At 34.5% G+C, this 19,534-nt stretch overlaps 2 protein-coding genes and 1 long non-coding RNA gene across 3 annotated transcripts; 1 reads left to right on the forward strand and 2 right to left on the reverse strand.

Moving 5' to 3' along the window:
- Positions 1-1,145: 1,145 nt before the first annotated feature.
- cryz (crystallin, zeta (quinone reductase)) lies at positions 1,146-9,741 on the reverse strand. The gene is made up of 9 exons (XM_073849004.1): positions 9,708-9,741; positions 9,370-9,490; positions 8,110-8,262; positions 7,846-8,009; positions 7,672-7,723; positions 7,394-7,543; positions 4,402-4,503; positions 4,226-4,321; positions 1,146-4,082 (listed from the first exon to the last, which is right to left on the reverse strand). Exons 2-9 carry the CDS (start codon positions 9,475-9,477, stop codon positions 3,921-3,923), a joined length of 987 nt encoding a protein of 328 aa, XP_073705105.1. The 5' UTR covers positions 9,478-9,490; positions 9,708-9,741; the 3' UTR covers positions 1,146-3,920.
- Positions 9,742-9,807: 66 nt separating this feature from the next.
- tyw3 (tRNA-yW synthesizing protein 3 homolog (S. cerevisiae)) lies at positions 9,808-12,185 on the forward strand. The gene is made up of 6 exons (XM_073849005.1): positions 9,808-10,114; positions 10,592-10,672; positions 10,756-10,854; positions 10,948-11,019; positions 11,124-11,257; positions 11,775-12,185. The coding sequence occupies exons 1-6, from the start codon at positions 9,938-9,940 to the stop codon at positions 11,974-11,976; spliced, it is 765 nt and encodes a 254-aa protein (XP_073705106.1). The 5' UTR covers positions 9,808-9,937; the 3' UTR covers positions 11,977-12,185.
- Positions 12,186-14,919: 2,734 nt separating this feature from the next.
- Positions 14,920-17,238, reverse strand: LOC141345032 (uncharacterized). The gene is made up of 4 exons (XR_012356901.1): positions 17,185-17,238; positions 16,521-16,586; positions 16,210-16,352; positions 14,920-15,315 (listed from the first exon to the last, which is right to left on the reverse strand). It is a non-coding gene; the product is annotated as an uncharacterized lncRNA (long non-coding RNA).
- Positions 17,239-19,534: the final 2,296 nt, after the last annotated feature.

A 19,534-nucleotide genomic window follows, 5' to 3' on the forward strand; every position in this document is an offset into this window, starting at 1 on the left:
CCACACAAGAAGAAGGGCAGAGTAACGACAGCCGAACTTGAGTGATTGTCACCATCAGTAGAAGGCAGACACCTGAGAGGAACCATTAGTATAGTGTTTACCTAGTCTGACAGTTTTTTTTCTGACCTTTTTAAATGCAGAATATATGAAGAATCAGTTCTGTGAGACTACTTGAAAGAATATGCACATACTTCCCATGATTTCCCACTGATGTCGGATAGTTTTGGACTTCCAAAATGCTGTATGTGGTCCATGGCCTTCAATCAGCTTCACAACATTTATACAAAATCTTCAAAATCAAAGCACAAAACACGAGCTTGTCAACAAAGGCGCAACAGAGTTCTTTAGTTCAAATATACATTCACTCACTAGTACTCAATCATAACTAGTTCTTTCTTGTTTTTCTTTTGGTTTTTGGCAACTGCACCCGATGCTGCCCTCCTCTGACATCTGTTGCCCGGAGACGCTGACTGCTAGACAGATGAGGAAGGTAAAGCCATAAAACATGCATGATCTTCCACCTGATTCCTTCTGTCAGTGTGATTCTGCTTTACTATAGTGTGTGGGGACACTAGCAACACCTGTCACATATTCTTAGACTGGAACCGTAAAAAAGGGAATATGATTGATTGAATGTTTTAAATTTCACACAGCTACTAATTAACTCTTCCTTAAGGAAATGTCTTGCTTCAAATCCTACTTTACATAATACAGTCAAATTGAACACACAATCTTCAGGAAAAAAACAAACAAAACTATATTATTATATATTATTACATTTTAGGATTCTTTTATTAATCTAAATATAAATTAGATATGTTTTGTAACAATGTAAAAGTTTTTACTGGCACTAATACTGTCTATTTAATGGTTCCTTGTGGAATTATTAATCTCTTTCAAAAAATATCTCTGACCTGATATACATACATCTGTGTATGTGTGTGTGTATATATATATATATATATATATATATATATATATATATATATAGGCAACAATAATAATAAATAAATCTATCCTGGTTACATTCAAGTCAAGAATTTTACAATTAAATTAAATTTTTATCCCATAATCTGTACATACAAACACTGTGCTTACCTACCACACATAGAGCAGCAAAATGTCAAACACTCGTATCCATATGCTGAGGGTCCAAATGAGTAAAACTCTTTATTAGCTTCTCAATGGTATCACTGTACTGCAGTCATGCTCTGTCTTACTGAGTGATCTGCAGTAAGGTTGTGCATGGTTGCGTGCAAATGGGGCATTCGTTGAACCAGCATGTTACCCGATCTCACAAATGTGGGACAGTGTCCAGCACTGATGCCTGACAGTCACAAACACACAAGTTCACCTTACACTGTTCCATTTATCACAGAGGCAGACAAGACCTGAACTGACAGACAATCAACAGTCAAATTATTACAATATAATGCTGTGTTGATTATCTACTAATTATTGAAATCAGTAGTGTGTACAATGGAATACCATTTTGAGGCCTGTTAAAGGGACAATTCACCAAAAAATGAAAATTCTGTTGGGATGGGGACCATCAACTGTTCAGATTCTTCAAGATATCTTCTATGTTCAGCAGGACAAAGAAACTCATAGAGGTTTAGGACACTTTATAGGTTGAGTAAATGATGGGTGTTACAGTGAGGGAAAAAATTTATTTGATCCCCTGCTGATTTTGTACGTTTGCCCACTGACAAAGATATGACATGTTCAGTCAATAATTTTAATTGTAGGTTTATTTTAACAGTGAGAGACAAAATAACAACAAAAATCCAGAAAAGTTTTAAAAAGTTATAAATTGATTTGCATTTTAATGTGTGCAATTAGTATTTGATCCCACATCAATCAGCAAGATTTCTGGCTCCCAGGTGTATTTTATTCAGGTAACAAGCTGAGATTAGGAGCACTCTCCACCATGGCCAAGACCAAAGAGCTGTCCAAGGATGTCAGGGACAAGACTGTAGACCTACACAAGGCTGGGCTACAAGACCATCACCAAGCAGCCTGGTGAGAAGGTGACAACAGTTGGTGTGATTATTTGCAAATGAAACGCAAAATAAGTGTGAACCTCTCTGGGTCTGGGGCTCCATGCAAGATCTCACCTCTTAAATAAATTCATTGATCATGTAAACTGTGAGGAATCAGCCCAGGACTACATGGGAGGATCTTGTCAATGATCTTAAGGCAGCTGGGACCATAGTCACCAAGAAAACAATGAGTAACACACTACGCCATGAAGGACTGAAATCCTGCAGGGTCTGCAAGGTCCCCCTGCTCAAGAAAGCACATGTACAGGCCAGTCTGAAGTTTGCTAATGAACGTTTGAATGATTCAGAGGAGAACTGGGTGAAAGTGTTGTGGTCAGATGAGACCAAAATCAAGCTCTTTGGCATCAACTCCCCAAGGAGGGATGCTGCCTATATGACTTCAAACATCAAGGTGAAGACATTATGCTTTGGGGGTGTTTTTCTGCTAAGGGAACAGGGCAACTGCACCGCATCAAAGGGATGATGGACAGGGCCATGTACTGTCAAATCTTGGGTGAGAACCTCCTTCCCTCAGCCAGGGCATTAAAAATGGGTCCTAATTGATGATCTTTACACAGTTATTGAATAAAACTGAATCAACACAAAATTGCCCCCTAAGATGAACAATGACCCTATTGCTTTACAGCAGAACAATCACTGAGCACGTTTACATGCACATCAGTAAGCAGATAACTCACAATTATCAGCTTATTAAAATAACCAGTTTTCTCCGTTTACATGCACATCAGTAACCTGACAATGCAAGTAAGCTGTGTTTACATGGCTTCATTAATAAATCTGGTTATTTCCCTGTAGTGATGTCAAAATATAATCATTTGCGAATCTGACTCTGTGTATTCCATACATTAGTCAGCAGTGATGTTAAATAAAGCTTGCAACATGTCAGCGGTAAACTTACAGCTCATATATTATCCTCTCATGAAGTTACAAATGCTGCGTTTTGACTAAACCACTTGTACTTCTGCTGCACGAGATGAGAACACATTTTTCTGTCATGAAAGAGTCTGCTTTTGTGATATATTTATATTTATATTTTTATATTTATATTTTTACTGCAAAAGGTTTGCTCTCTCTAGATGCGCTAAAATCTGCACCAGCAATGCGTTCCGGTCATGTATCACACATGCACACTTAAGTAAGCCAACAGAAAGCAAGTTATTGCGTTTACATACCAGGCAAAATCAGAGTAAGAGGCAAAAAACTACCTGTGACGACCAGTTTATGCTTACGCCGTTTATGACCTTACTCTGATAAAAGAAAACGGTTTACTGCGTTTACATGACCATGCGGTTTTTGGTCTATTAAGCATAATCGTCTTAAGAACGTGCATGTAAATGTGCTCACTGAACCATTATTTTCCTGTTTATTGGATATATATATATATATATATATATATATATATATATATATATATATATATATATTTATATGGCCATGACTGCCCATAACTGTTTTGTTTATTTTATTTTATTTAATTTCCACAAAATATGTCTCTATGATTTGTTCCATATATGTGATTCATACATAAAAATATAATGTAGCAACAAATCGTTGATGGTAGCCACTAAATCCTATAATATTTTTTAAATACTATGATGGGTACCATCAACTGTTTGGTTACCCACATTCTTCAAAATTTGTTCATTTGTGTTCAGCAAAGAGAAATTCATATAGATTTGGAACAATGTAAGGCTGACTAAATGATGGCAGAATTTTCATTTTTGGCTGAACTACACCTTTTGGATATTTGTTCCAAATGTGTATAAGTTTCTTTCTTCTGTTAAACACAACATTAAGATACTCCCTTAATGCAGAGTTCTGTTGCACTCGATTTAATTTTTTACTTCTTGCATAGTTTCAGATGATCAAAATCATCTTTCCACTGGCTCCAGGGCTGCTAATGATGTCTTCATGAGCCTGGGACACTTTATCAAGTGCATATTCAGGACCAATGACAGGTTTCAACCAGCCTGTCTCCATTCCTGCAAAAAGAGCTGCGGCACACTCAGATGTTTCCTTCTGTGAAAAACACAAATAAAAAAACCTGTATGTACATTACCATGAATCCTTTGCAAAGTAAGATTTGTCATAAGTGATGAATAAATGCATACGCATAAACATATAGAAATGTTAAATATGTAATGTCAGGAAGTCCACCATACATTATTTGCATTGTACAAAGCCACACCAGTGATGCTGGACTCTTTCATCATGGTGTCTCTGGGGTTGATCTCAATAGTACCTCTACAGCCAACAATCTGAAAGGAAGAACTATATGATGAAAACTAAAAAAACAGAAATGTTCAAAACACTTGCTAAACAAACGCATGGTACTTACAATAACTCTGCCACCAAAGTCAAGCAACTGAAGATCATTACTGAGGTTGACGTTGGACAACATCTCAATGATCACATTCACGCCTTGTCCACTAGTAGCATCCTAAACACAGAAGACCAGCTATTATGAAAAACCAGCTATTATAACAGCAAAGACATTTATAATGTTAAATAGATTTAAATTTTAAACAAATGCTCTTTTGAACGTCCTATCTATCAAACAATCATGAATTTTTAGTATTGATAATAAGAAAAAAACAACTAAGCAGCAAATAAATATATTATGTCCTTCCACTTTACTACTTTTTCCCCATCAAATTTCCCAACATGTAATACTTTTATGAACATAAAAAGGTTCAACAACTGAAATATAAACAATAAATTCACAGACATTTGGTAAACAGAAATGGAATTCCTGAACAGAGCAGGGGCCAATATCAGAGTAGCAGCACATTAAGCAGGGACATTATTTTTGGCAAGTTCATATTTAAATAGAAAACAGTTATTGAAATAATATACTACTACTACTACTACTACTACTACTCCTAAGGCGTGGCTTTCTAGAGTTTTTAATGACTATTACAGATTATGGTTTTAACCTCTGGCTCCCTCTTGTGTAGGTTACCTTTTTGAGGGACTTTTTCTTTTTCTTTTTTTAATGAAAATTGTATCCTGTTTTGGCACTCCCAAAACATTAAATCCCAGACTGACCTGGGAGAGAGAGCTTGGGTTGGACATTTTAGAAGAGGACTGGGAGATGGTTTGGACTATGCAACGGGCAAGACTGATTCAACTAAAGGTGCATAACACCTTATAACATATAACATAAAAACATAAATATAATCTTTATATAAACTTTTTCTCCACTCTGCTCCACATGCAAAACAGATAGGTGGTTACAACCATTGTTTATAGGGGCTATAATGTAATTAAAGTTATAAAATTATGGTTGAACTTTTTGAACTATTTTTGGCATATTTGGTTTGGTTTTAGATTTGGGTCCATTACATTTACTTTTAGGTCTTCCTTGAAATTAAGGAATATTCTAATGAACATGTTAGATGGCTTTTGCTGCCAGGAAAAATATTTTGATATTTTAAGTCACCATCATTAAAAGGCTGTCATAAAATTATAAGATTACTCCTTTGGAGCTATTTGCGTGTATTATTCAGTCCTCAACAGATGTTATTCACAGCATTTGCACCCCATAACTTTGTTATATTAAAACCTCCTTATGTGACATTATGTGGTATGGTATGACAGAGTTTTTACCCTATAGTTGTTTTTACTTTTTTTATTTATCTATTTATATTTCTCTGTCACTTAGTTGGTCCTTCTTTATCTGTACCCTCCACATTTATGTTAGCTTGATATACATTGCCGTTCAAAAGTTTGGGGTCAGTAAGACTTGTAATGTTTTTTAAAGAAGTCTCTTAAGCTCATCAAGGCTGAATTTATTTGATCAAAAAAACAGAAAAAAAAAACAGTAATATTGCGAAATGTTACAATATAAAAGAATGTTTTCTATTTTAATAATATGCTTTAAAATATAAATTATTCCGGTGATGCAAAGTTGAATTTTCATCAGCCATTACTCCTGTCTTAAGTGTCACATGATCCTTCAGAAATCATTCTAATATGCTGATTTATTATTAAAATGATCTATGTTAGAAACAGTTGTGCTGTCAAATATTTTTTGGACCCTGTTATACTTATTTTCAGGATTCTTTTTTTAACAATATAAGTCTTTGCTATCACTTTTTATCAATCTAACACATCCTCGCTGAATAAAAGTAATAATTTCTTTCAAAAAAAGAAAGAATAAAAACATACTGACCCCAAACTTTTAAATGGTAGTGTATATTGTTAGAAAATATTTCTATTATAAATAAATGCTGTTCTTTTAAACTTTGTACTTTGTTTTTTTCTTCTGGATTTTTGATCAAATAAATGCAGCCTTGATGAGCATGAGAAACTTTTTAAAAAACCCAAGACAATAAAAATCTTACTGATGCCAAACTTTTGAATGGTAGTGTATTTACTTTTAATTTAATTTATATACTGTATTTATTTACTGTATTTTCTTCTACTTCTTCTTATTGTTATTATTATTAATTAATTAAAATATGCAATGATATATATATATATATTTCACATTTTTACTATTTTACTGTATTTTTAATTTAAACAAATTCAGCTTTAGTGACCATAAGACACTTCTTTCAAAAACATAAAAAAAACAATAGTTAAAGGTTGTATCAGCGATTTCTAGCCTAAAACATAAACTGTCAATTTCAGCTGACCTTTCTTCACGATCCGCTCGCTGCCTGCCCCATAAATTGTCTGTGAAAAAAACGCGTCTCTCTGGTCAGCCTAGGGTCCGAGATATGCCAAAAAAACAATCGGCACTACCAACCTTTCCACACATAAACAAACAGTGTTCCAACCAATCAGCGTCAGGGGTTTGGTGTTGTGGACTTTCCTACTGGTGCAGGGATGTGAGGGAGGCGGAGCGAAAGTCCACAACACCAAACCCCTGACGCTGATTGGTTGGAACACTGTATGTTTATGTGTGGAAAGGTTGGTAGTGCCGATTGTTTTTTTTTTTGGCATATCTCGGACTCTAGGCTTCACAGACAATTTATGGGGCAGGCAGCGAGCGGATCGTGATGAAAGGTCAGCTGAATTTGACACTTTATGTTTCAGGCTAGAAATCGCTGATACCACCTTTAAAATGAATCTCAATTAATATTAATTTCAACATTTACTGTATGTGTTGAAATTACTTATGGACCTGAGCTAGCATAAACATTAAAGAAGTATAGTTTATTAACTAATGTTAACACAGTTAATAAACACTATAAAATATTTATTGAACATTGTAAGTTAATGCATTAACCTTGTTTTAAAGAGTGACTCCAAATTAAGTGAAAGTCAAAAAAAAAGTGTAAAAATTATGTAAACTCAAAAAATATAACAATAGAGAATTAAACCTTAATTTTATCCAAATAGTCTTTTTCTCTGTGGTTGAATGCAAGATGAGCTCCATTGATGACCAGAAGCTTCATACCCTCAGGTGTCCCTGCTGTACCCAGAACTTTAAGACCAAACGCTCGTGCAATCTGACATGCTGCAATGCCTACCTACAAACACAGGATTAAAATTAATCTTAAAATTAGTCTTTCAAAACTGTACAAGTCTGTTTAATCCAAATCATTTTTGAAGTATCACAACAACGTTATAAATTTAAGGTAAATTTTGCACATCCTACCCCACCACTGGCTCCATGGATAAGAACTGTCTCTCCTGCTTTGGCATGAGCCCTGTTTAGAGAAAAAGTAGTTTTTAAAATGCGTCAAAACATTTCTATAGCTCCAGACACCTCAAGCAGTGCTGTACCCATGACCTAATTTACGACCCTACAACAAAGATTACAAAATCTTACTTGTGAACTAACGCTCGGTATGCAGTGAAATATGGGACTCCAATAGCAGCACCCTGTTTATAGTCTAGGGAATCAGGAAGCTTGTGAACAGTGTCCTCTGAGGCCACAGTAAACTCAGCATATCCTCCTGTCACTGTGCCTGTGGTAAAGACTCTGTCACCTGCCTGTGAAAAGAGAAAAGACTGCAATCCATGCCAAGCAAACATGTAAATTTGTGGTCAGTGTGCAAGATGGGTAACAAGTTGACAAATAAAATCACAGCACCTGTATGAGGTAAACACCATCCCCAACAGCTTCAACCACACCAGAAACATCTGATCCTGGAGTATAGGGTAAGCTGGGTTTCCGAGCATAGGATCCAGAGCGGATGTATGTCTCCACTGGGTTTACGCCACATGCATGGACTCGAATCAGAACCTACAATTGCAGAAAGTGTTTACACAACTCTTAAAAAAAACAAAACAACAACAACAATATAATAAACTAATACCGTTACAAATTATGCCAACAGATGAATATAAATGTTATTTCTAAAAAGAGAAATGGTCTCTGGGTCATTCTCTAAACATGGTGAAAAACATGTCCCTTGACTTTTTATTCTTAAAAAAAACACAAACAATTATTAACCTAACAATTATTAGAGTGATTTATCGACTAATTTGACGATTAATCAGTAGGTTTTGTTGAATTATTCAGCTTTTACAAAATGGTAAAATATTGACTTATTTAATTCAATTCAATTTCACTTTATTGTTGGAATTTCTTCCAAAAATGGTCTCCCATCCCAGAGCATTTACTGTCTGACATTGATTCACAACAATACACATTACACAATACAATACACTTACAGAAATACACATCAATACAAATCCATCTACTGTGCAAATACTTAAGTACCTTCCATTCATCAGAATATTGCTGCCTACTTCAACCCCAAATTCTGGTTGATTAGTTTTACTGACTGATGAACAAAAGATTTCCGCAATCTGTTCATTCTAGCACATGGTACTCTCAGTCTTCTATTTGATGGCAAAAGTTGATATTCCTCATATAGAATATGGGAACAATCAGACATAATTTTACCTGTCAAAAATATTCTATACATATACATATCTCATGGCCACTACATAATATCACGTTCCCACGAGTTTATGTGTTGTGGCCATGACAAAATTAAGTGAACTGATCATGTCCACTGGTGGTCACCATAATTCTAACTGAAAGCAACACTAAAACTTTTTTCATGCTTCATACTGTAAAGCTGCTTGCTTCAAAGCAGTCTTTTGCAAAAGGTGCTATATAGATTAACATGACATGATTTTACATGAGTGCTGATTGCAGAAATTTAAGTAAATGATGACATAATTTTCTATTTTTGGGTATCTTAATTACTGAATCTGCCAGATCATCATCTGGTCATCTGTGCAGAAAGAAAAATATGTCATTTATAAAATAAATTAATGGGAGAAAACTAAACTTTATTAATTAATCATAAAATCAGAAAGTAAAGTTTTTTTAACCAACCTGTTTCTGACCAGGACTTGGCACAGGCAGGTCTGTGCAGAGTTTTAAAACGGAAGGAGCTCCAAACTCTGACACTTTGATGGCCCTCATTAATTTAGATGTGGCCATGTTGCAGTAGTCTCTGCAAAACAAGTGGATTGAAAAGGTAGGTTGAACTTTGACTGGTTTCTGCACTGGTGAAAAAAGAGCAAACAATAAGCTTCGACGTCTAGATGGAAATTATCTAAACAGAGCTTTGTCATACAGTCTATTTCAGCAAATAGCACATGTAGTGCACAATTGTTACACAGCGTCGCGTTCTAAAGAAAAGAGCACGGCATAGGGTACATTTTGTTCACCTGCTAACGTTACGCAGGTTGCAGCTCCGTACAGCTCTTTACTTCCGTATAAAATGAATTTGGGCACATCCCGGCCACCGTACCCGGTTGTGCTCTCAAAATGACAAACGTGAAATATACGGTACATCAAATCTAGCGCACAAACTAATATTTAAAATCTGATTGTTTACTTAGCTATATTATTACAAAGTTTGGAAAAAACGAGTAGTATCATTTATTAGTATTTAAACATGGCCGGCGATAACGTTACGTTTCAGCAATGGAAGAATCAGTGTCTTAATAAGTGTGATTTCAGTAAGAAGGGCAGTGTGGATGAAGATATTTCTCATATTGTCTCATTTATCAACAGTCACGATCGGTATTTCACGACAAGCTCTTGCTCTGGAAGAATCATCCTTTTTGACGGGGTAAGATTGTATTTGTCTGGTATATATTTGTCACCAGTATGATTTTCAAAAGACACTCCTGTTTAAAAAAGACACTCTGAAGAATGTGAGTAGCTAAACAGTTGCTGGCCCCCATTTATCTCCATAGTATTTTTTTTCTCATACTAGGGAAGTCACTATGAACCAGCAACTATTTAATTACACATTTCTTTAAAATGTCTTTTTTTTTTTTTGTGTTCAGCAGCAGAAGAAAAAAAAAATCATACATATTGGGAACAATTTTTCAGTTAACTATCTCTTTGAAGGTTTGGACCAATTGACTCTAACTATAAATAACTCTACAATTTAAAATGTAGCCTTTACTTTGTATTTATTTTGTCAACAAATAAAATATTAATTTAAGCATATACTGTAAGACTTTGTCAAAAGATTGTTAAGGACATGGTAACTTAAGTATTTATGTGACACCGCATTATGTTATGGAATGTTTTATCAAAGGCATGGGATTGCCAAGAAGTGCAAAAGCGAAACTGCTCCTGGTTATTTGTTACTCATCAGAAGTGCCACAGTGAAGATGTGGTGAGAAATTCAGCACTTAAGACACTTTACAAATATACAGAAATAATTGACCTTGATTAAAGCTTCATGTGTTTCTGAAACAGCTCACAAGTCTGGAGAAGTCTGTTGGAGATGGCACTTTCAAGTTTGAGCCTTTTGTCCTTCATGTTCAGTGTAAACAGCTTGAAGACGCACAACTACTGGTAACTGTCACATTGAATTTTAATCAAACTGACCATGGAGGTTGTTTAAGGGGGAAATATATAATGACTTCCATTTGATGGTTTATTTCATAGCATACTGTTGCAGTAAACTCAGGCTTTAGGAATTCTGGTATAACTGTGGGAAAGAAAGGCAAGATCATCATGGTAAGTTACACATTGTGCTTTGTGTTCAACATTAAAGATCAGTGCTCTTCTGTGATCTGAAAAAACCTGTATTTGTCCTTGAAATGTATTTTTTTTTTAAATAGGCAGTACGCAGCACACATTGTCTTGAGGTACCTGTCAGCCACAAGGGAACTGTCCTCATCACTGACAAATACCTTGATTTCCTTGTCAGAGTTTCTAACCAGAAGATGGAAGAAAATCTTAAAAGAATAGAGAGGTATTGTAAGCAAAGAGGTATTGTCTCCTGTGTTTTTATATACAGTGGGAAGTAAATTCTTAACAAAAATGCTGCAATTTAATTGATTCGAAAAGTTTTTAAAATTTAAAATTTATTTTCAATTTTAGTAATTTTGTTGTATGTTTTCATTTATCTTTTTTAATTAAATCATTTAAGTTTTTTTCTTTTTGTATAAAATGTAGGTCTATCATTTTTATTAATTTTTATTTCAGTTTTAGTTATTTTAATACATCACATAAAACCAAATGTTGGCTTGGAAACTAGCTGAAAGAGGTTTTTAAATTTTACTTCAGATGAAGTGTATTTTATTTTAAGTAATAAAAATGTCCCAGGATATATTATTTGCACATTTTCCACATCCGCATTTAATTTCACATTTTATTTTTTACTTTTTTCAAAAAGTTATTTTCCAAAAAATTCACACTGTACACACTTTTAATATGATAGTTATGCCGCATGTAAATGTATTAAATGTATTAACCTTTTTTATATATAGATTCTATGAGTCCTTACAAACAGCCCTACAACCTCAAGAACCGAGATGTAGTTTAAAAGAAGCAGCCGACAAGAAACCTGTCTACAGACGGAGGAGGAAAAGGACAAAGGATGATTCTGTGAGAGACTGTTGCCAGGCCATCAAAGATCATAATGAAAACAGTGAAGAGGAAACTGACTGTAATCTGCTGTTTTTGTCATAGTAAATCTTACATTATATTATTACATTACATTCTCCGGAGTTTCTGAACAGTGCATGTTTATCCAAGGTTGTGTTTAACACCCCTTTAGAGTAAAAAATGAGCCTACTAGACATGCCTTACATTGTCGTTTCATTTAAACATTAGACAAAAACATTGTTTTTTCTTTTTAATGACAAATATAAATAATTAAACCAATTTCCCTAAAGTAACCTTTTTGATAAGAGGTGTCTGCTTCCTCAATAGCTCTGTTTCATATGCCTCATTATTTTGCAGAGATTTAGTGAATCTGTTTTAGTTTAACATGCTGTTACTTCAAAGCTTTTGAATATTTAAACCTTAATGCTTTTCTTCGTGCAAAAGAAAGATGCTGTCTAGCATTGTCCCTCACAGCAATGTAGAAATCGACCATGTTATTCATCTCTGACAAGCAATTTGTCAGACGTCATTGTGAAAACGCTGTGTGGTTAGAAGCACATTTCCTCTGGATTAGAAGGCAATACTGTTAGGGCCTAGTCCTGCAACGCCTCATTTGGGTGACTTGGCTCATTAACTGCATCTGCTTCATTTTGCTTTTGATTTCTTATTTTCTATGAAGACTGATTTTTATGAACACAAGAAATATAATGCATTTTTTTGTAATGTTGCCCTAGTTTAGTTGTATTGATCAGTAAAGCATCTTCTAGCTCTAATGATAATAATTTTAATAAAATTTTTTTTTATTTTTTTTTTTTATAAAATGTTTTATGTTAAAAGATACCTCATTGGACAAATAAAGGTTATTCAGCTACATTTCCACACATGAAAACAACATGTTGGTCAGTTCAAATATGTTTTAAGAAGCATTTGTTTTCCGAAGAAACTAATAATGAATGTGTCTGGATTTGATGTTATGGTCAGAGCTGTCAGACCAACAGTGATCTGCATGAATGTGTACAGCAGTGCACCAGTAGATGGGGTAAATGCACTTTTAAAGACATCTGTAACTGTTGTTCTTTAGTGAACAGCTGTGCTGGTTCTGTGGTTATTTTATCTCTGCTAGATACAATGCTGCGTCCAGTATTATATTCAAGAATATTCAACTTCTTCACATTCAATGTCTCATTCAATTCAATTCAACGTCTCATTAATGCTTTAAGATAATCATTGTTTAGTATTCAGATAGTTCCAGACTAAAAATACATATGAATTAAGAGGGCCATTGACATGGGGAACAATGAGAAAAATTTGTACCAGCCCCTGTGACTTATTATTTATATTTATAACTCAATGTAGGTCACAGTGCATTATAAAATCTTTTCACAAAAATATTAATCAGTACAACTTTCAACAATGATAATAATAAGAAATGTTTCTTAAGCACCAAATCAGATTTGAAATTAGAATGATTTCTGAAAGATTGTGTGACAACTGAAAACTGGAATAGTTAACTGAAAAATAGAAAGTAGTTATGTTAAATAGTAATGATATTTCACAATGTTGTTTCAACTGCATTTTTGGTATATGTGACTTTGCAAAATGTATATGCAATTATAAAGTTAAATGCTTTATATGCAAACTTTAAAACTTTATCATTTGCATAAATTATTATTATTATTATTATATATTGTGTTAGTAATAAATTATTAAGTTGTGAGTCATTCATTTTAAGTCCAGTGTACTTGCGGCCAGTTTTAGGAAAGAAAACGAATGACATTTAGATGCAGATTAAAGCAAATGCACCTTTCCCCAACCGAAGGACTTCCAATGCTAATCTTAAAATAACATCAATTAGCCAGCTGAAAGACTAAGGAATGATTAGAAATCTCTCATAATTATTACTAGACGTTAACAGTGAGGGGAAAGGAGGGGCGCTTGATTGGCAGGTTGAGCTGAAGGGGCATTAGAGTGAGTGAGAGGGAGTGCTGGGAGGGCATAAGAACTGCTGCAATCAGAGGTGAATTGGGAGCTTTTGTGCCTGCGTGATTGTCAAGTGGGCCATTTCTGTGTCTGATTAGGACCCTCTCTCTCACTGCTGGCTGATTTGGTGGCTGTGTGTCGTCAGGACTCCCTGCGCAATCACACTACCACTTACTGTCACTCCAGGCCTGCTGATTTCTCCAAGAGAAAAAAGAGAAAGGACACACATGCCAACTCAACCGCTGTGTCCTTCACAACTAAACACTGACTCAGTTTTTACTGTAGGAAAGGTCACTATATTTTAATCATTATTAAAGAATCTAACAGAATACAGGTTAAGGGCTTAAAAGATTAAGGACTTTGTGCTGACATTTCTGCAAAAGCTTATAGATATGTAAATGCAGATATCTAACCCACATGAAATGCTAAATTGAAAAAAACGTTACAACACTTTACAATAAATTAAACAAATTATTAGGTTAAAATTATGTTGGTTTTGTTTGTACACTGTAAAAAATTTACTGTAAAATTTACAGCAAGTTACTGGCAACTTTGGTTGCCAGCAATACTGTAAATTTTTACAAGTGCACTGTAAATGATTAACTACAGTTTTACTGTAAAATTTACAGCAAGTTACTGGCAACTTTGGTTGCCAGCAATACTGTAAATTTTTACAAGTGCACTGTAAATGATTAACTACAGTTTTACTGTTAAAATACAGCAATTTTCTGTATATATACTAGCAACGATATATACATTATTTAAAGCTGCTACTGTGAAATTGCAGCAATAGTTTGCAATTTTACAAGTGTACTGGAAATCATTAAATAACGTTTCACTGTAAAAATATTGTACTACTTTAATTTGTATATTCTTTATTTGCAGTATTTATTTTCCAGATTGCTGAATAATAATGACTAGCAATTTAAACAATTTATTAACTGCATAAGCTTTAAACAATATTTAACTGCATAAAGTGTTGTATAGTATGAAACTCAGTGCACCTATTATTTAATAAAAACAAAAATAATAATAATTTGACACATCTTAATCTTGATAAACAGGTCCAATTTTATTTAAAAAATCTCTTATTTATTAACTCTCAAATTTGCATGAAAGAAATGTCATAGAACAGTGTATTCAGTATTATTCTGAATTCCAAAATAAATTGGGCATGAAAATATTTACTTGAAACATATTACGCTGCTAAATATTAAGGTTAACCAATATTTAGCCAAAGTTGAAACCAACATCAAGTTAACCAACATGGTTATAATTAAATGGTTCGAAATACCATAAAGACAGTGATGAATTTTCACAACTTCATGGACAGTCCAACATGGCCAAACAACAAGCCCTCAAGTGAGTCCAAAAAAACTTCTGATCGAAAAAGGAGAACAGTTCAGATCCAGATGCTGTTCCAGCCCAGGATGCAAAGAGTGGCTAAAAAAATATATAAAAGAACAAAAAGGGCAATACATTAGATATTTTACAAAACAATGATACAGTCAGACAAAGACAGAGGGATGACAGATACAGTCAAAGGCAGAGAGAGTGATGATTGTTACAGTTAGATCAGTATGATATTAAACAGTAAAACACTAAAATTGTGAAAAATATTACAATTTTTACAAGTTATTACAAGTTTTATATTTTACTATACTTTCAAATATAATTTATTTCTGAGATGCAAAGCTGAATGTTCAGCATCATTACACCAGTGTTGCATGATCTTTCAGAGATCATTCTCATTTATTATCAATATCCTGATTTATTGTCAATGTTATTGTTAATGTTGTCAGTGTATGTTTTGGAGCCTGTGATACTTTTTCAGGATTCTTTGATGAATAAGTTTCAAAGAACAGCAGTTATTTAAAATATACATTTTATCTAAAAATATAAATCTTTACAATCAATTTCAATGTAACATACTATATATAAGTATAATATATAAGATTCCTGAAAAAAGTATCACAGGTTAATAAAAATATTAAACAGCACAATTGCTTCTAACATTGATAATAAATCAGCATATACAATAATTTCTAAAGGATCACTAAAGGACATTGGAGTAATTAGAAGACTAGTGTATTGATGCTGAAAATTCAGAAATAAATTACATTTTTAAGTATATTAAAATGGATAAAACATTTTAATAATATTTCACAACATTATAGTTTTTTCTGTATTTTTTATCAATTAAATGCAGCCTTTATGAGCAGAAGATACTTATTTCAAAACATAAAACCTACTGATCACAAACTTTTGAACGCTAGTGTAGATAAAGGATAAAATAACATAATAAAAGGAAAAAGATCTTGGTGTATGTGTACTTACATGTCAGTAATTCTGCTGAAAATCCTTCGCATTGCAAAGAAAACTGGTAACTTGGGTTCACTTCTGCTGGTTTCTTCTGTGTTCTGTCGTTTTAGATGGGTCTTTTCCTTTCAACTTCTTTGTTTTTCTCTCAGGATAAATATCTACAAAACAGTCAGGAAGCAGACAATATGTAATTCACATTAGTTTTAGCTTTTGTACATCTGAATTATTCTCCCTAAAAAAACTCTCTCTACTTGAGTTGAGAAACATATTCTATCATATCTACATGTAAAATGCAGGTACTCAGATTGTTAGAATGCAACTATTACCTTTGTATGAACTCCAAAACTCCGTCTGTCTCCTCTTGATAACGTTAGTCCAGAATATGTAATATGCTGCGAACAGGACAGACAGGACAATGGGCTGGATTAAGGCATTCTTCAAATCAAAGTTAGCAAAAAGCATTAACGTTACATTCAAACAATAAGCGAATAAGCAAGTTATCAAAGGTGCTAGTACATCTCACTGCTTACGTTAACCACTTTAACAGCACCGTTCAGAGTTTACGTGACACACATCCTCCGTGAGCGGCTGACCGCGAATCGCGAGCCCTAAATACGCATTTTATTTCGGTGCCCGTGTTAACAGATGGCTGCCTGTGCAAATTTGTTGTACATCATAAAATAATCACGAGAAAGTGTGCTGATCAGCACGACGTCGCCGTGAATCACATCTTTTGCCAATGAAGCTTGTAATTCTTAACGTAGGAACCCAGAGATGTTACGCCTATAGCCGATATAAGGCAGGGGAATGTGTGTGTAATCCTTCCGCGACTGCAGTGCCGAATCCCCGCACAAGTCTCTCTCGTGCTCCGCGGACGGAGGATTCGTTAATCTGCGGTTACCGCGAATGTTTATGACACCTTATATTCTTTAATATTCTAATACAGTTACAAATTATGAAAAATAAAACAGAAATAAGACACTTACTTACCACAGTTATGAATCGTTCTTCTTGCTGCTCCCAAATGTCGACCGTTAAAGATAATCCCGCCTCTTTAGATTTGAAATTTACCAGAATGCATTGCGGTTTACAGCAATATGCTGTATTGGCTGTATTATAAGAAATACAACCCGCTGCTGTAAAATATTGCTGTAATTTTTACAGCAATTCGTTACAGTGTACTTACAGCTTAAGTAGAAACTGACTGCAGCAAATATCCTCCTCAAATAATATAGTTTCTGATTGAAGGTTTTTGTATTTGAGATGAACTTACATCTTTTAGATAGTACCATTAAATAGTACTAATAAATAACCAAAATCTATTCCAATCATGTCCAATTTTGAATGGGAAGCATTTCTACAATTGATCCCACTGTGTACCAAGAAACATAATTTATTATCTCAAGACAAAGAAACATTACTTGAAATTCAATTAATATGTGATATTACATTTTAAAGAAGACATTAAAATAAAATGATCAAAACAAAAATTCAGTCAATATTCTCACAATTAAAGTTTAATATACATAGTAACATAAATCAAGCGCTAATCCAATATTATGCATTACACCTTAGCGTTTAAAAGAAAAATATGTAGTAACAGACACATTTTTGAAAACATGTAGATAGTACAATAAAATCATATTTACAACTTACTCAGAAATGCAATAACTATACATTTGTTATTTATCCTAATATTTATTTTACATAAAATGTAGTATTAAAGTTATTTTATATAAAATTATACATGCTTTTCTACAATAGTCAACATTGTCAGGGTTCAGGTAAAAGATGAGAGAGGACTCAATGCAGGAGATGGGCCTTTTATTTTCAATAAAAAGTAAAACAAACAATAAAAACTACCCCAAGGGGGAAAAGCTAGCTGGCTGGCAACACAGCTGGGCTGGATGAGGTAGGGCTGGATGAGGTAGGGCTGGATGAGGTAGGGCTGGATGAGGTAGGGCTGGATGAGGTAGGGCTGGATGAGGTAGGGCTGGATGAGGTAGGGCTGGACAGGACACGAACAATGACAAGCTCACCCAGGACTGCAAACACAAGGAGAATAAATAGGGAGCAAATGAAGCAGGTAACGAGGGAAACACAGGTGGTGTAAATTAACCAATAATCAGGAAACAAGATGATTGGGGTCAAGACAATAGACATGAGAGCACATGGCACAAGAAACCAATCAAGACAAAAGCCATGTGCTCACACAAAACAAAAACACAAGCACATGGCCAGCAATACAAAATCACAAGCCATGTGCTCACACAAAACAAGACATGAACACACAGCTAATGAGAAAACTCATAAGCTGAGTGTTCACACAAAACATGACATGAAAGCATGCAGCTGAAAACACAAGCCGCGTGCAACAACACAAGACAAGAAAATACAAATCCACATGACAGGAGAGCGTATGGCCCAAGCGAACTCAAGACCGCACGCCCCCGCAACACGACAGAACATGGAGTGTGAGTGTCCGAACCCCGACACGATACCGAAACTCAACAAGACATGAGTGCCGTGATCCGAACACCACACTCCAACAAGAAAGAAGGCACGCAGACAACATGAAAACAAGACATGGTGGGAGTGTCAGGGCTCTGTCACAAAACCACAAGAAAACTAGACCGAAGTGACAGAACCCTGACAAACATTTGAAGTGGATCAAAAAAAGTTGTCCTAAGACAAAAACTGGCATTGTTTTGGTTTTAGGACAGCTTTGATGAAATACACTTCAAATGTTGACTATTGTATATGCCTTATATCTAAATCCAAATATTTTTCTTTTTTGCACCTACATGTCTATGTATCAAGATCATTATTTATGGGTGGCATTTATGAGTGATTAGTCATATTTACCTCTGTAAGGGAAATCATTTTCATTATATTCTGTCTAATATATAATTTTTTCTATTAAAATTTTAATGAAAGATACAGTAAGTTGCATGTATTATATCAGCAATATGTGCTTCCAAAAGATGTGATGTGTGACCAAATATGGTGTTCCATACTCTGAATTTGTGCTCTGCATTTCACCCATCCAAGTGCACACACACACACACACACACACACACACACACACACACACACACACACACACACACACACACACACACACACACACACATGTTGGGTTTACATGTTTTATGGGGACATTCCATAGGCGTAATGGTTTTTATACTGTACAAACCGTACTTTCTATCGCCCTACACCTACCCTACACCTAAACCTAGCCCTCACAGGAGATTGTGCACACTTTTACTTCCTCAAAAAAACTCATTGTGCATGATTTATAAGCCTGTTTCCTCATGGGGACCTGAGAAATGTCCCCACA

This window comes from Garra rufa, chromosome 10 (assembly GCF_049309525.1).
Source record: "Garra rufa chromosome 10, GarRuf1.0, whole genome shotgun sequence".
In the NCBI taxonomy this organism is placed as follows: domain Eukaryota; kingdom Metazoa; phylum Chordata; class Actinopteri; order Cypriniformes; family Cyprinidae; genus Garra; species Garra rufa.

Coding starts and splice junctions, on each gene's coding strand:
- tyw3 (XM_073849005.1), top strand. CDS start 9,938: ATGGCCGGCGATAACGTTACGTTTCAGCAATGGAAGAATCAGTGTCTT. Junction 10,673..10,755: donor AGTGCCACAGTGAAGATGTG/GTGAGAAATTCA, acceptor TTTCTGAAACAG/CTCACAAGTCTGGAGAAGTC. Junction 10,855..10,947: donor TTGAAGACGCACAACTACTG/GTAACTGTCACA, acceptor TTTATTTCATAG/CATACTGTTGCAGTAAACTC.
- cryz (XM_073849004.1), bottom strand. CDS start 9,477: ATGGCCACATCTAAATTAATGAGGGCCATCAAAGTGTCAGAGTTTGGA. Junction 8,010..8,109: donor ATGGTGTTTACCTCATACAG/GTGCTGTGATTT, acceptor CTCTTTTCACAG/GCAGGTGACAGAGTCTTTAC. Junction 4,504..7,393: donor ACTATTTGGATAAAATTAAG/GTTTAATTCTCT, acceptor TTCTGTGTTTAG/GATGCTACTAGTGGACAAGG.